The sequence below is a fragment of the Lonchura striata genome, chromosome 28 (genome assembly GCF_046129695.1).
Source record: "Lonchura striata isolate bLonStr1 chromosome 28, bLonStr1.mat, whole genome shotgun sequence".
NCBI lineage: Eukaryota > Metazoa > Chordata > Aves > Passeriformes > Estrildidae > Lonchura > Lonchura striata.
Window position 1 is genome coordinate 5,823,671 of NC_134630.1, and position 15,891 is coordinate 5,839,561.

The 15,891-nt window shown below is 50.3% G+C and overlaps 1 protein-coding gene across 1 annotated transcript; it reads right to left on the bottom strand.

Moving 5' to 3' along the window:
* Positions 1-3,302: 3,302 nt before the first annotated feature.
* On the bottom strand, positions 3,303-14,732 carry UHRF1 (ubiquitin like with PHD and ring finger domains 1). Its single transcript, XM_031507131.2, has 16 exons — positions 14,516-14,732; positions 11,750-12,013; positions 10,822-10,994; positions 10,202-10,417; positions 9,357-9,463; positions 9,015-9,198; positions 8,177-8,300; positions 7,995-8,102; positions 7,132-7,236; positions 6,501-6,607; positions 5,784-5,946; positions 5,545-5,682; positions 5,073-5,184; positions 4,799-4,956; positions 4,440-4,538; positions 3,303-4,149 (listed from the first exon to the last, which is right to left on the bottom strand). Exons 1-16 carry the CDS (start codon positions 14,666-14,668, stop codon positions 4,003-4,005), a joined length of 2,358 nt encoding a protein of 785 aa, XP_031362991.1. The 5' UTR covers positions 14,669-14,732; the 3' UTR covers positions 3,303-4,002.
* Positions 14,733-15,891: the final 1,159 nt, after the last annotated feature.

Consider the following 15,891-nt stretch of genomic DNA (forward strand, 5'->3'; position numbering starts at 1 on the left):
CGCGCGCGGCACCGCCCTCGCGCCCATTGGCCGCGCCGCCGGGGATGGACGGCGGGTTCAGCCAGTGGTGAGGCTGATCGACGAATAACAAGGAGAGCGCGGGCGGTGATTGGTTGGCGGTGCGGAGGGGCGGCCCGCCCACCGACGGGCGGGGCAGCGGGGAGCGCTGCCGTCGCTCAGGGGCTTTCCGCCAATCGCATGCGGCTTTCTACTGCCGGCGGCCCGCCCCCAGCGGCCATTGGGCGAGGCGGGCACCGGGCGGGCTCTGATTGGCGGAGCGCGGTGCCCGTCAGGCGCGGGGCGGGGCGGTGAGGACGTGAGGAGCCGCACAGCGCGGGGCGGGGGCGCTGCGGCCGCGCTGCGCCAATGGGGGAGCGGCCAGAGAGCGCGCCCCCGCGCGGCCGGGCGGGGCATGGCGGGGCCGGGGGGATATTGGGATCGGGGGATATTTGGGATCGGGGGGGATATTGGGGACCGGGGGATATTGGGGACCGGGGGAGATACTGGGGATTGGAGGATATTTGGGATCGGGGGGATATTAGGATCGGGGGGGATATTGGGGACCGGGGGATATTTGGGATCGGGGGTTTATTGGGGACCGGGGGGGATATTTGGGATCGGGGGGGATATTGGGGATCAGGGTGATATTGGGGACTGGGGGGATATCGGGGATCGGGGGATATTGGGATCGGGAGATATTTGGGATCAGGGTGATATTGGGGATAGGGGGGATATTGGGATTGGGAGATATTGGGGATCAGGGTGATACTGGGGATTGGGGGATATTGGGGACCGGGGGGGATATTAGGAATCAGGGGGATGTTGGGAATCAGGGGCATTATTTGGGATCAGGGGGATACTGGGGATCGAGGGATAGCGGGGACCAGGGGGCTATTTAGAACCAGAGGGACATTGGGGATCAGGGGGACAACAGGAATTGGGGGGATATTGGGGACCAAGGGGATATTGGGGATTGGAGGGACAGCAGTGGCCAGGGGTGGCAGTGACCAGCGGGGACCGTGGATCCCCATCCCCGCCACCCCCGGGGCAGAGCCGGGCCTGGACAGGACGAGGGTTGGGGTCCCCATCCCTGCGGGTGCCCGGGACACAGCGGGGACCCCTCACCAGCCCCAGGGCCGAGGGTTGGGGTCCCCATCCCTGCGGGTGCCCGGGACACAGCGGGGACCCCTCACCAGCCCCAAGGATGAGGGTTGGGGTCCCCATCCCTGCGGGTGTCTGGGACACAGCAGGGACCCCTCGCCAGCCCCAGGGCCGAGGGTTGGGGTCCCCATCCATCCCTGTGGGTGTCCAGGACACAGCGGGGACCCTTCGCCAGCCCCAGGGACGAGGGTTGGGGTCCCCATCCCTGCGGGTGTCCAGGACACAGCGGGGACCCCTCGCCAGCCCCAGGGACGAGGGTTGGGGTCCCCATCCATCCCTGCGGGTGTCCAGGACACAGCGGGGACCCCTCGCCAGCCCCAAAGATGAGGGTTGGGGTCCCCATCCCTGCGGGTGCCCAGGACACAGCGGGGACCCCTCGCCAGCCCCAGCGAGGCCATCGGGGCATCGCCAATTCCACTCAGTTACGCCAAGCAGAGCTTGGATGAAGTCTGTGCCCGCCTGGGAATTCCCAGAATAGAAGCAGGTCCTGGGTCGGGTTTTTGCTGCTGTCACTCCCCTTCCCCAGTCTTTACCCAGGAAATTTTGTTCCCGTTCCCATTTCGGGGATTTGGCCCAAAAATGGACCCGGGTGTGAGCGGGAGGTGAAACATCACCCCAGGGAGTCGGCCCCAGCACGAAATTCCTTGGTACCCGCAGCCAAACCCGCTCCCTGTGCAGCACAGGCGTTTTCCAAGCAGGGCTCTGTAATTTGGGACAGATAATTTTGGCAGAGCTCACCAGAAAGTGTCCAATTTGCAGAGGAATCTAATTGTTGCTTAAAAAAGCCACGAACAGAACAGTACATTGGCACCTATGGAGGAAACAAAGTTTGTTTTTCAAGTTCCAAATAACAACAAAACAAATAAACGAAGGAAGTCATTGCAGTTATTGCAATTTAAATGCAGAAACACTCCCTCACTTTCACTCACTCACCCCTAATTCTTCCCATCACAACACAGAATAAAAAGTGGACATTTTCAATTAAATCTAAATATCTGAAAGTGTTTAATGTTAACAATGACCTTAAAAATAAACTTACTTTAAAGAGGGTAGATGGTGCTACTGCTGCTTAATTTCATAGGTTTTGTTTCTACCACCTTAATGCTGCTTTATTTCCTTCATCTGCATTTGTGAAAACCTCAGTGGCTGAACTTATTCCTCCGGTTTGTGGAGCTCAAACTTGTTCCTGTAGCACCTCAAATATGATGCAGGACTTGGCACTTGCAACAATTTTGGAGTTTATTCATTAAATGGACAAACAATTCTAACTGCCAGTTGATATTTGGATTCTGGAGCAGTGGGAATCTAATGCAAGTTAAAAGAAAAGTTTGGGGAATCTTGAATATAACACATGCCCTCACTAGTGCCTAGAAGCAATTATGTTGAAGAACAGCAAATGAGGATTTTCCAAATTTGCAGTGAAAAATCATAATGAAAATCACAGCCCTTAGAAAAATAAAAGGCTTGGCTTAATGGGACATAATTTCAAATTCCTGCACAAGGAATTGGGCCTGAAAATTCACTTTGGATCGAAAGAATTGAAGAACAGTCAACAATTAATTTGAAAAGATATTTATTTTGAGAACATCAACTTGCACATTATACAAAAAATTGACAAATTCACCAAAAATTTATAAAATGTTGCGGGGTCTTTTTCCCTAACATATTAACATAATCACTTTCCAAAGGGTAAGAGTTGAGCAAACCAATAGTAGGCACATTTGTTCCAGTCTGTCTGCAGAAAAGTGTGATTATAAACATCCCTGTCTTGCTGAGGTATCAAACTGCAAACTTTGGTAATGGTAGAGGAAAACCAAGGGAGCCTTCTCCAGGCATAGCCAATATAAAATGGTTCATTACAAAAAGCCAGAATTGGTTATTTTTCATTTCCAGGTAGAAATGCAGCGAGACAAAGTAAAAAAAAAAACTCCCCAATACACCTATAACTAGGAAACCTGATCCTCTGTAAATCCCCACTAATCACACACAGCTACAGTGATCCACGCTCCCAAAAAAATCCGGCTGGCAAGTCCCAACAATTCAGTGCTTATGAAAAAAAAAAGGAGACCTTGATGGTGATTCAGAGCCCAGTCTTCCAGCAAAGGACAAAAGGCACTTAAGAATGGCTTTAGGATATTCCACAATGGCATTTTGGGACAGGGGACAGCACCTGGCTGAACAAATCCTTCCCTAAGAGAAGTCCAGTGAGGTAGTACTTCATATTGCTCCAACCACTTGGCTCTAAAGCAAGCAGCCTTCTGGTTCTGAGATACAAAGTTAGCAGGAAATGGCTTTTTGTCAAATGTATAAAACCCAGTTCTTACAAAAAAATAGTAAAAACCCACTTGTGGTACAAAAGCCAGGAACCATCTTGTACAAATTGAGTATCAAAATGCTGCCAAGGTGATGCACAAGTCTACCTTGATGGCCAAATCCCCAGACAGTGAAGATTGTTCTAGCAACCAAGCCATTTTTGGAATAAAAAATAAAAATAAAGGGGGCACAGGGGCACTCTGAGAACTTTCCTCATCATTAGCAGCCTCACCGGAAGCACTTTCAGTCCATTAGAAACAAATAATTCTGTGCTGATGAATGACAGGTTTGAGGGGATGAAAACAAAAATTATAAAAATGCAAAGTTCAACATAGAGAACAAAAACAAAATCCACGAACATACAAAAGGATAATCCTTGGAGTTTAGAGGGTTTTTTTAAAAAAAAAAACAAGGAAGACTTAAAACCATTTTTGCTGGGGGTGGGAGGAACACAGACTAATTTTTTTTTGTTGTTTTAAATTAAGCCCAGGGGAGGTTTGGGGAGGGAGGGAGAAGTGCTTTGGGGGATCACCGGCCGCTGCCGTAGCCGGGGAAGAGCTGGGCCAGGACGCTCTGCAGGGCCTCGTTCACCTCCATGCTGTAGCTGCGGCCCAGCTCGTAGCGACACGCGGGGCAGCTGAACACCGAGGCCTTGAAGGACCTGTCCAGGCAGTCCTGGGGGACAGAAGCCAGCAGGGGTCAGGGACAGGGAGCTGGGCTCCTTTGGCACAGCCCCGAGGGTTCCCAGGTCAGAGCTGGACCAGCAGAGATCAGGGAATTCCAGCCGGGGCCTTAAACCCCACCCAGCGCCACCCCTGCCATGGCAGGGACACCTCCCACAGTTCCCAGGGTGCTCCAAATCCCATCCAGCCTGGCCCTGGGCACTGCCAGGGATCCAGCTGCTCTTGGAATTCCATTCCAGGGCCTCACCACCCTCACAAATCCTCCCCAAGAGCCCAGCCCACCTTGCAGACGTTGTGCTGGCACACGGTGGTGACCGGCCGGAACACGACCTCCTGACAGCAAATACAAAGAAAGGCCTCCTCCACTTTATTCAGAAATTTCTGCAAAGAGAACATTTGAATCAACTTAGTGCTGAAAGACACGTAAATTAACCCAAATCCCCACCATTAAATGCAAGGGATTACTTTGGTCATAGAAAGATTCTCAACAAATCTTAACATGCAAAATCTGTCCCATTAAACCTGCTGTGGGTGTTTACACTAAAATAAGATTATTTTAGGTCCGAGGCTGTTCTTTAACTCAGCCAAGGGTTTGTGTCTGGGGACAGTACAACTACAGCTGGGGGAAAAGCCCAACATACAGGTCCATCTTTGAGAGCCTCTAGGACTTCATTCCACAGTTTTTCGTTGGCTTCATCACTTTTTATAAGGGATTTCTGCTGGGATGTCAGCTTGTATGGCTCAACTTTAGTTTTCTTTGGAGTCCCTGCTGGAGAGGTGACGGGTGTTTCCTCCCCACCTGAAAGAAAACGCAAAGATTCTTTTAAAAACAAAAAAACCACCAGAAAAGTGTAACCAAATAAAATGCACAAAAACCTCCAAGGCTTTCTATATCCACTTGCCTACTCCACAAACCTGCTGATTTCCTTTTCCTCTTCCCTTTCCCCGGGGTATCAAACTCATCATCTCCATTATTTTCTTTTTCCTTATCTTTGCTTGCAACAGCTTCCAAATATCCTTCAGGATACTGCAGGGAAACAGAACAAAGAGCATTCAATGCAAACACACTGGGTCAGTCTTGCAGACCAAGAGGTCCAAGAGTGACCTCTGGAGAACTGCCCAAGGGGCACTTTTAATCTATTTTAAGCAACAGATCTCTGCTATAGGGAAGCACTTCACAGCCTATAGAAATTCCATACCAGAAGTAAAGTGAGTTTTGTCCTTTTAGCCTCTTGATGTATAAAAACAAACAACCCAGCAGACTGGAAGCATTTATGTCCCCTTAGTCTCATTTTTTAGCTAAGAATCACCCTCAGTAAGAACACATAACAGAAAAATCCCTGCTGTCCATCAAGTTCAGAGTCCAGGTGATGCCCCAGGGCAGTACCTGCATTGTCAGGCCAAGCTTTTTCATCCTGTCCTTTCCCTCTTTGGTCCACGGAGCAGGTTCTTCATCGTCCCTCCTAAGCAGGTAACGCCACACTAGAAACCCAGATTTCCCTGTCTCAGGCCAGTATTTCACAACCTGAAAAAGCCAGAACAAGTCCATCACACTCTATACAAGCCCCTTGGCCATAAGCACATCTGCTTTTCCTGGTTCAGGCAGCGAGTCCCAGCCCTCCTCACCTTGTAGATGCCGTCGTATCTGTTGCCCTCCAGAGGAGCATACTTGCTGTGCTTGCCTCCCTTGACGTTCCTGACCACCCGCACCGGCTTCCCCGCCCGCCAGTCCTTGGCCTCAGCTCCGTGCTTGTCGTTGATGGGGGCACTGCAGTTCAGAGCCAGGGCTCTGCAGGAGAGGCCAGAGCTCAGTTGTGTTTGCCTGAGTGCAGCACTGCCACCTAACCTGTGTGACACTGACACCTCTGCGCTCAGGGACCCTCCTGATGGGGGCACATTTTAGACAGATTCGTGGCATTACGCTCATGCACCAGCCCAGATCACTTCCTCCATTCAAATCTAGGCTTATCTGTCCAGCCCAGATCACTTCCTCCACTCAAATCCAGGCTTATCTGTGAGAGTGATAGCTCAGAATTACTAATGGTCTGGTCTCCTGAGGTGACCAGTGGCTGCAGAGGTCTCCAGGAAAGAGCAGAACTCCTACACCAATTTACTGCTCTGCTCCTTAAGCTTCAGCCAGTATGGCATGTGACACCAACCCCACTCATAGTTCTGTCCCAAAGGAGAATTCCCATTCTTCCACTGATCTGCAGCCTAAACCTCAGCCCAGACCCAATTCTGGCCCTTGTTCTGAAGCTCAGCCAGTCTCCCTGGATGCCAACAGCCCCAGCATGCCCTTGTGCTAACACACTGAGGGTAGAATGGAGCACAGAGGTTGCCAACCTGTTCATGTTGGTGAGTTTCTGATCACAGGACTGCTCTGCCGTGCGTTTGTTCCCGGACAGGTCTCTCCCCCCACTCCCTGTGTACGTGAAGGAATTCCCGTGATCCTGAAATGAACACGGATGGTTTTCACACAGTTACAAAAAGAATTCAACAAAAGCAGGAGAGTTCTTCAACCAGGCAGGTTTAGCAGGGCATTCTCAAAAAGGAAAGATGCTTCCTGTATTTAAGCTCCCAGACTGGGCCAGTCTCTGGCTCTCCCTCAGGCTGCCAGGAGAGAAGCCCAGGTGACAATGTTGTCTTGTCACACCCCTGAGCAGCCCAGGCTCACACAGGAGCTGCTGGCAGCACAGCCCACGAGACTGTTCCAAATGTGGGTGTAATGCAGACCTTGAAAAGTCAGAACTCTGGCATCAAAAGCTGACACAGGGATATTAAACTGGGTTTGGATGATCCTGTGGGATATTAAACTGGGTTTGGATGATCTTGTGGCTGAGGCTGGCACAGATTGCTGCAGTTTTTTCTTGCCTCGTTTGCTTCTGAAGGAAATGGGTGAAGCTGGGCAAGTGTTTGGTGTGGAGTTTGAACAAGTTTGTTTGGGTCTGTGCATAAATAATCAGAATCCACTCACAATGTCATCTTCATATCCTCCTGCCAGCACCAAGGAATAGGCCCCATCGTTGCTCCTGCCGTGGATCCCCGCTACGTGGGGTCTGTGCACCCCAGACTCGCTCACCTGGGAGACAAAATCAGGTTTGGAGGCACCTGCTCTCAACAGGCCCCACACAGCACTGGGCTTGGAGCTGAATCAACCGTGCTATTTCACATTTGCCTTCCATGCATCAAAGGGGGAAGCTGCTCTCACCATCATCCTCCAAAAAGCTCCAGGCAGAAGAAAGAAAAATAAAAATGCATCTAAAAAAATAAGGCACTGGCTGTATCAGTAGATTGAACACATGGATAAGGTTTGTGGTGCAAATCTAACAAATTGGATATTTCTTATTGAAATTGCCTATTAAGAGGCTCCAGGTATTTAGGAATAATGCAGATTTTAAATATCTGCATAAGGTTCTGAAAGAGTTGTAATAGTAACCTTCCCTCAACACTTGAAAACAAAATCTGGATAGGCCAATGCATTTTTCTGCCCCAACTTTCTAACAGGATGAGAAACCTTCTGTTTCATATATGTGGATATTTGAGACACCCTTGCCAGGGCACACTACACACCCCCAGGACAAACTACCGGGAACAAATCTGCTTGCTTTGGGGTTTTTGAGTTACCAAAAAGAGCACTAAAACAAAATAAACCAGCACTTGATGGGCCCAACAATACAGCATTAGTTATGAAACACTTGATCCAGACAAAGCCAGAATTCTTTTCCTTCTGCACTTCCATATATCCAGTGACACATTAACTGTTTCAGGTTTCTTGTAGGAGCTGGATCATTCCCATTTTTCCCCACAGTAGGTCAAGGCTAGGATTCAGCTTCATACCTGAACTCTGAATTTCCACATGGTGCCAACAGGGATGCCAGGAATTGGTCCATAGTGGTTGGAGGGGACAATGGTGCATTCCTTGGTGCGCCCAACACACGCCATGCCCTGGGCAGAGAGCAGGATCAGCCAAGAGCCCAAAGGAACAAACACAATTCCAAGTAAAACAGCTTTGGACTGACCTTGCCCCAGTCTCTCCGGGAGGAGGAATTAGCAGATGCCATCTTTTGTTTCTTTTTACTTTCTTTTAATTTCTCTCCTGCTAAAACCACCTCACTTGCATCATTTCGACATTCAGGGCAATACCTACAGTCAGTAAAAATTAACAAGTAGCAAAGCTTTCAATTAGGAGCATTTCCTCCAGTTATGTTACAATTTCCCCATGTGAAACCAGACAGGACATGGAAACAATCTCCATACTGGAATTTGACCTACAACAGCTCCTGTCCTTGCACCAGCCACTGCAAATGTGTCAGGAAACAGCTGTGTCATAAAATAATTGCATACAGTGTTGAAACAGGCCAGAGGGAATAAACCAGGGCATTTCCCTAACTGTGTCTATTGAAAGATGCATTTCACTATCCACACCTCTCACTGTACACACCTCATGTACAAACCAGCCTGATCTGATGATGGGGCCAGCCTGTAGTGGCCCACAAAAGCCATTGCACAGCTGAAGCCTCCCAACATCAAGTTCTCATTTGCTCCTCTTTGGATCCCAGGCTGCTTTGGGTTGGAAGGACCTTAAAGCTCATCTCATTCCATGCCCTGCCATGGCAGGGACACCCTCCACTATCCCAGGTTGCTCCAAGCCCTGGCCTTAGGTAGGTACACAAAAAAGGCATCAGATCCCCAAACTAGGAACAGGAGTGTGCAAGCCACAGGCTTAAAACCTACTCTTATTAAGCTCAAGAAAAGCTATGAATTTTTACCAAAAAAAAAAAAACCAGACAAAACACCCACATCCCTGCTCCTAATTAGATGTAATTGTGACACCCCACACACCTCCTCAGAACCTACCAGTCCTCATCTGGGATTCTGCTGAGGGGAGGGTTGAGGCAGTAGATGTGGAAGGCCATGTCACACTCATCACACATGAGCTGCTTATCTGGATCCTGCTTCCCCCCACAGATGTGACAAGCACAGACCCTGCAGGTCTTGTTTGGGTTGTCCTTGCAGGCCTTACACACAGGTCCACTCTGTCCTGTGGGCAAATACAAACCACAGTCAGCAAGATCCACCAGAAATGGACAAAGGAACAACTGAACATGTCTAGGAAAAACCCTTAAACCTTTGATCCTCACAGAGACAACTGGCAGGACATCACAAAGTAAGACACACATGCAAGAACATCAGACTCACGTTTTGGGGTACCAGCACTGATGGGAGAAGCAGTGCCCGGCTCTTCAATTTTATAGATTTCATCCACTAATATAATTGTGCAGTCATTCAAGGAATCACCAGCTTCCCTAGAAGAAGTTGAGGAAAGATCAGAGTTGGGAAGTATCCCACAGCTCGAGTTCACAGCTGTGCATGCATCAGACTGCTCTGGTATCAAAAATCAAATCATTTTCATGCAATTAGAATTAACCCCATCTTGTCTCAGGGAGAATCCAGGCACTTGCAGCATTTCAATTATCAAGAGAGACCGTTCTCCCTGTCCCCAAATATATTTCAAACTAATGCTTCTCAAATTTTATAGTTTAAAAAGTCAAAATCACTGTGGTGAGAGGAAAAAGGAGCAATATTCTGACAACTGTGAGAATTACCTAAAATTTTAAAAGAATATATAATTTTATTCCTGAAGTTGAGAGACTCCTTCAGGAGAGAATGGAAATATTTTTTCATCACTTTTATAAAGTGAGAGTTCATTCTATATCATCCTATCTCCACAAAATATTACACTGCAGTTTTTGTAAAGCCATTATAGATAATTAACATATAAACAATAATTTGCCTCATGGTGAATATGGAGCTTTGCATCCTTTCAGCATTAAGTGAATCCATGGATCAGCATTCCTTAAAGTATCCAATTCCTCAGTGGAAGTTAATCAGAATTGCAAAATGCTGAAGTTAATCACCCAAAAAGCACAGGCCACTTTTCATCTATCCCCAGCACTACTGTTGCACCTTTTTTTGCCAGCAGAGTCACTCAGACCTCAGAAAGCTGAAAGAAGAATTCAGTTTATTCCACACGAACAGCTTACCCAAGTAATATCTTTGCATTGAGCTCCCTGGTCATTTTTGTTTCCCTTTTCTGCAGGATCTCAGCATCGTACCAGAAGCCCCTCTCCTTGGGCTCATCAGGGTTGTAGTTGACCATCACCACCTGCCCCACCTCCAGCTGGTGCCACTTGAGGATGGTCCTTGCCCGAGCCCGCACGTTAGCCGAGCTCATCTGCACCACCCCATTCTCTGGATAGCTTGAGGGGAGGGACACAACAGAAATCACAATCAGCATCAGTTCTCAGGAGGAACACATGTTATGCTGACAGGTTGGTTTTGCTGTGCAAGACAAGAATACCGTCAAGGATAAAATCTCCTCCCACACAGATGCAGCCAGAACCACCAGTCTGACTTTCCTACCATTGCCTCCCTTTAACACTTGGACACCAGCATTTCCTATAAACGCTGGTATCCATAAAAACATTATTCCAGCCCCCTGGAATTCCAACTGCAAAACAACCTTACAGTTGCCAGGGCCCAATGACACAATTATTATGTCACTGCCCTGTTTTAATTTGTGCAATATCTGCAGTAAAACTTCCCATTAACATCACGACCCAAATTACTTTATCGGCCAAGAAGGCAACAAAACAAAACTCACTCATCATATTTCACATGATAAATTACATCTTTTTCAGGGACAGCTGTGGGCTGGTCAGGATCTGTGCGGCTCTCAGCTGATTCACTGGTGGGTTTTTTCCTGGTTACATTCACAACTGTGGCTTCAAACCACGCTCCCATGTCCGTGTCCCGAGCATCCACCAAGTCATTGATCTACACAGGGCAAAAGAGCACAGCTCAGCAAAAGGAATTTGCAAATTAGGCATTCATTTCCAATCTACTTGAAGATTTAACCATCTCGAGAACTGCACCATTATCAGGATATTTAACTGATCACCTTAAAAATTAATAGTTCCTCTCCTTTCCTGATCCTGTTGTGCAGCCCTACAGTCTCCTTAGGTTGAATTTGTAAGGTTATAAATCCATTCTACGCTAGCACATGTAAACCCAGCCTCGTCAGGAAGCCAAAACAATTATTGGTTAGTTTGTAATAGAGTTTCAAAGTGTCTTGCTTATAACTTGGCAAAGACATCACTAGATCTGTAATAAAACCCATTGAAACAGAGAAATAAAATTATTCCGAACAGCTGCTTGAGATTTTCTTTTGTTCATTCAAGAAAGTTTCAGCTTTGACAAATGTAGTGACTCCAAGCAAAAATATTGGGAAAATTTGTAAAAAATCAAACCAGACACTCTGAATACTTTTTTTTTTTTAAATCAATTAATGTATTGTAGTTTTAGTTCAAAGGACAAAATGAAAAAATTAAGTATTTTGACCTACAGCATGTTGCACTGAATTGGTTTGTGGGTCGGTTGGTATTTTTGTCTTTGTCATTGGCGGGTTTGAGAGGAAGAAAGGAACTACCCACACAATTGGAGCGCGCAGGATTTTCAGCAATTCTCCACCACAGAGAACAATTCCCCTGGCAAGGCGCAGGTCTGAGGGCTCTCGGTGTGCCAGCACCCACCTTGTAGAGGCCGAAGCAGGGGTCGCTCCAGTCGGGCTGAGCTGCCGTGCTGGGCTGTCCCTCCAGCTCCAGGGCAGCCTCCCCGTTGTGGGAGCTCTTGTCGGACTCGCTGGGGCCGGAGCCGCAGCCGGAGTCGGTGTCCGAGAGCTCCGAGTCCTTCTCCTTGCTCCCAGCAGGCAGCACGGCTGGGCTTTGTCTGACCAGCAGCTGAACGATGTCGTTCAGCCCCACGCTGTAATCGAACAGGGAGTGACCATCTTCCATCTGCAGGGAAAGCACCAAGCTGCCCGGTCATTCATCGCCTGCGCCCGCGCCTCCCATGGCGCTCGGAGCGCCTCTGCCCGCCAACATCCACCACGTGGCTTCAGAACCTTTATCAGCACATCTGGGCCCTTCTCCTCTCTTAGTCCTGCTATTTAAATGCTTTTTTTTTCAGTCATCTCACAATCTGAAGGAGCAAGGCTTCTTCCATGCTGCTCCGGACTCACTACCCAGCCTCTAGATCTGGAAAAGTTTGCAGCACATTCCCTAGAAACGTCCCCCCACACTCCCGTCAGGATTGAAAGATAATTCCACGTTACCTACAGAGTCAAAGGGAAATTATTTCTTCAATCCAGACACATCCCAAATGCTAAAGCAGATTGTCTGTATATTTTAATTGTGCGTGATCCAGATTATTGCTACACCATCTCCATTAATCGTAGCATTAAGTAGAAGCCAGAGTTGATGACACGCTCTTCTCCCAGCAAACACGCATTTTTTCCATTGAAAGTAAAATCAAAAAAGATTCAATTCAACTTGAAACTACCCAATCGCTCTTCAGCGTAGCCAGACGTGTCCCAATTTCACACTCTCTCTAATTCTAAAGAGTTTATCTGGCAAGTCTGGCAGGGTTTGTAGTCAAATCAAGACCTTGCCCCTGCAAAAAGAGATGTGCAGAGGAAGAAAGAGGTCCCTCAATAACCTCTCAAGAGCTCTAAGGAGCACAACCATTTTAGAGTTAACATGTAATGCTGGAGCCCACGGAGCAGTCAGAAGTTCAGACAAGCTTCCCCACATATTTAAGGTCTGACTAAGAAATTATACAGGAAATGATCATCCCTTTCCAGCCTAAACCACCAGAAAAAGCAATCCCTGGAGCTTTGTTCTCTATCAGGGGGAAGCAGGGCAAAACCACAAAAATTTACACTTCACAGGAATCACTATGATAATTCAATTCTGATTTATGGCATCAAATGGCTATGGAACAATCCCTGGAAATCTGACTGCACAGGAAGAGGTCTGAGCGTTTTGCTGGTTTAGAGATGAAAACTCCTCGAGGTGCATAAGAACACGCCAGAAATTGGTTGTTTCTTCTCAGCCAGGATACAGTGTCACAAACATGGGAACAACAGCAGCAAGAAGACACCAGTGACAACAGGTGCAAAGTGAAATGGAAGAGCACAGGAACAGGACAGGAAACCACAGGAGTTCAAAGCAGAGCTGGAAAGAAGAGCCCGGGACTGAGGACAAACCTTGAACAAAGGAGGCAGGTTTTAACTAACAGCTAATTTTCTAACCCCACTGAAAAATGTTAGAAAGAAATGGAACATTTGCAGGGATTCCAACATCCAGACAAAGCACAATGGGAACAAGGCCTTAGAGAGACTGGGTCACGTTCCTGCCTGAACTAAGGAGCACTGGAACTGCAGGAGGAGGGGTTCCCTTTGTAGGAACCCCTTTTCACCTCTGAAAATCTCTTTAACCCCAGGTGCCTGCACAGACTTCAGGGAAAGGCTGACAGGTGGCACCTGCCCTGAACCAACCCCCCCTTACCACTCGATTTACAACAAAATGGGTCATTAATGTATCCAAGTCTACAACAACCCAACAGAAAGGTGGGTTACACCATCCTACTGGCCTCTTTTTATGCTAGAGCTGGTACCTGAGCTTAGATTGAGGCTAGTCCAGGTGTATTTCCATGTTCTACAGCCACACCTGCTAATTACAGAGTACAGTTAGCTCAAGACTGCCTAAAACAGAAAGAAAAGCAGCTAGAAAAAATTGTCCATCTGCAGCCAACTCAGCATCCCACTGTTTTTCCTGAAATTAATTCTGTGATCAATCAAATACCAGATCGGGAGTTTCTCTATCATGAAAGCTTGCGAGCATAGGACTAGGCAGAATATAGCAATTGTATTTTAAAATGGTTTTGATTGACTTCAGTGCTAATTTAGTTAAATTATTAACTCACAGGGAATACAACAGTCGTACAACAGCAATTGTAAACGTATTATTGAGAACATAATACAGCACTGAGCCACTCGAGCGCCCTGTACCTAGTGAGAATTTGATATCAGAGCTGAAGAACTTCAAAATTATGAGTTGCTTTTTCCAATTTACAAAGAAAAATGAGATCTTTACGCCTTTCAGAGCGGTGAAACTCGCAAGGCTCAAAACCATTAAGCACTTTAAAGACCATAAAATCACTGGTAATTTCCAGACGCTTCATAATGAAGATGTCAAGGCGGACGAGCAACACATGAGGTGGAAAACAGCAAAGAAAAGTAAGAATAAAGGTTACTCGGCAGCTGGCACCTCTCCTCGCAAACCCACGGACGGAGCAGCGCGGGAGGGAGCCGGGGATCACTAGATGGCAGCAAACCCCCTCATTTCCACGCCGTTAAAAATAAATAAATTAAAACATCCGTCGGGGCCGGCTGGCGGTGTCCGGGCACCGCTCTGCTGCCGCTGCGAGGCTGTCAATCCCCCCCGCCGCGCCGGTACCTGCTTGCCGCGGTAGAAGAGCCGCTGCCGGTGCGGTTCCACGCCGAACACCTCGTGTATCCGCAGGCGCAGCCCCTCCACTTTGGTGAGCTTGGAGAGGGAGTCCACGCGGTGCGTCTGGCTGCCGTCCATGGTGCGCACCTGGATCCACATGGCGCCGGCGCTGCCCCGGGAATGGGACCGCGCTCAGGCGGCGGCACCGGCGGGGCGGGCCCGCCGCGCGCGGCCGCGCCCCCTCACGCGCCCGCCGCACGCCATTGGCCGCCGGCCCGGCCGGCTCGGCCGCTGATTGGCTGAGCGGGCTTGGCCCCGCCCCCACCACGCGGGAGCCTAACGGCTCCGCTCGCGCCGGGCCGCATCTCGCGCCACAATTGAAACCCGCCCGCCGCGCCCACGGGGAAAGTCTCGCGCGATTATGCAAATTAAGAATGCATAAATAGGGAGGGGGGGAAGCCTGTGGTCTTAAAGGGGCCGCCACCGGCCCCCGCCCGCGCTCCCGGCGCACCGCGGCCCCTCCGCCGCACACCCGCCCCGGCACAGGAGGGGACCCGCGGGGCGTCAGCGACCCCCGCCGCGCCCGGACCCGCCCCAGCCCGGCCGCGTCATCCCCGCGCACCCCCCGCGGCGATGCCACTCCCCGGGCCCGCAGGGCACCGGTGCCGCCGGCACCGCCCCTGACGGCCACACCCCCTCCCGCGGGCCCGTTCAGGGGCGGGGGTCGGTCCCGCTGTCGCAGCCCCGAGCGACGCGTCCCCTCCGGGGAACCCGACCCAGCTGTCACCGCCCGGGCACCGCGGAGCGCTCCCACCGCTTCTCGCAGCGCCCGGCAGGACGAGGAAAGCCCCGCGCCCCTCGCTGTCCTCCCGCTCCCGGTGCCACCCGGCGGTGCCATGGCTGGGGCATCCCGGCGGACTCACCGGGGTGCGGTGCCGGGCTCGGCGGGTCCCGGCGGACTCACCGGGGTGTAATGGAAGGGTTGGGGGGGGGGTTCCGGCGGACTCACCGGGTGCGGTGCTGGGGCTGGGGGTTCCCGGCGGACTCACCGGGGCGCGGTGCTGGAGCCGGTGCCGCGCGCGCTTTCCGCGGGCTTTGGAGTTTGGCGCGGAAAAGCCCCGCGCGCGCCCCGCGCGCGCCCATTGGCCGCCGCTGGCGGGAACGCGCGGGCGGGGCGGGGCCGCCGCCGCCTCCCGGGGCCGGGGGGGGCCCTGGGGGGGGGAAACGGGACCGGGAAAACACCCAAAGCACCCCCTGGGACCGGGGGCGACAACGGAGATCCAGTGCCCCCGCTCCGCTGCGATGCTGGGGGCCAAACCCCCCGGAATCGCCAAGGGCTCCATCACCCCTGAACCCCCGGGGCCGCGGGCACGGGACCGGTT

Coding starts and splice junctions, on each gene's coding strand:
- UHRF1 (XM_031507131.2), bottom strand. CDS start 14,668: ATGTGGATCCAGGTGCGCACCATGGACGGCAGCCAGACGCACCGCGTG. Junction 9,464..10,201: donor AATGCAAAGATATTACTTGG/GTAAGCTGTTCG, acceptor AACTTCTTCTAG/GGAAGCTGGTGATTCCTTGA. Junction 6,608..7,131: donor GAGGATATGAAGATGACATT/GTGAGTGGATTC, acceptor TGTTCATTTCAG/GATCACGGGAATTCCTTCAC.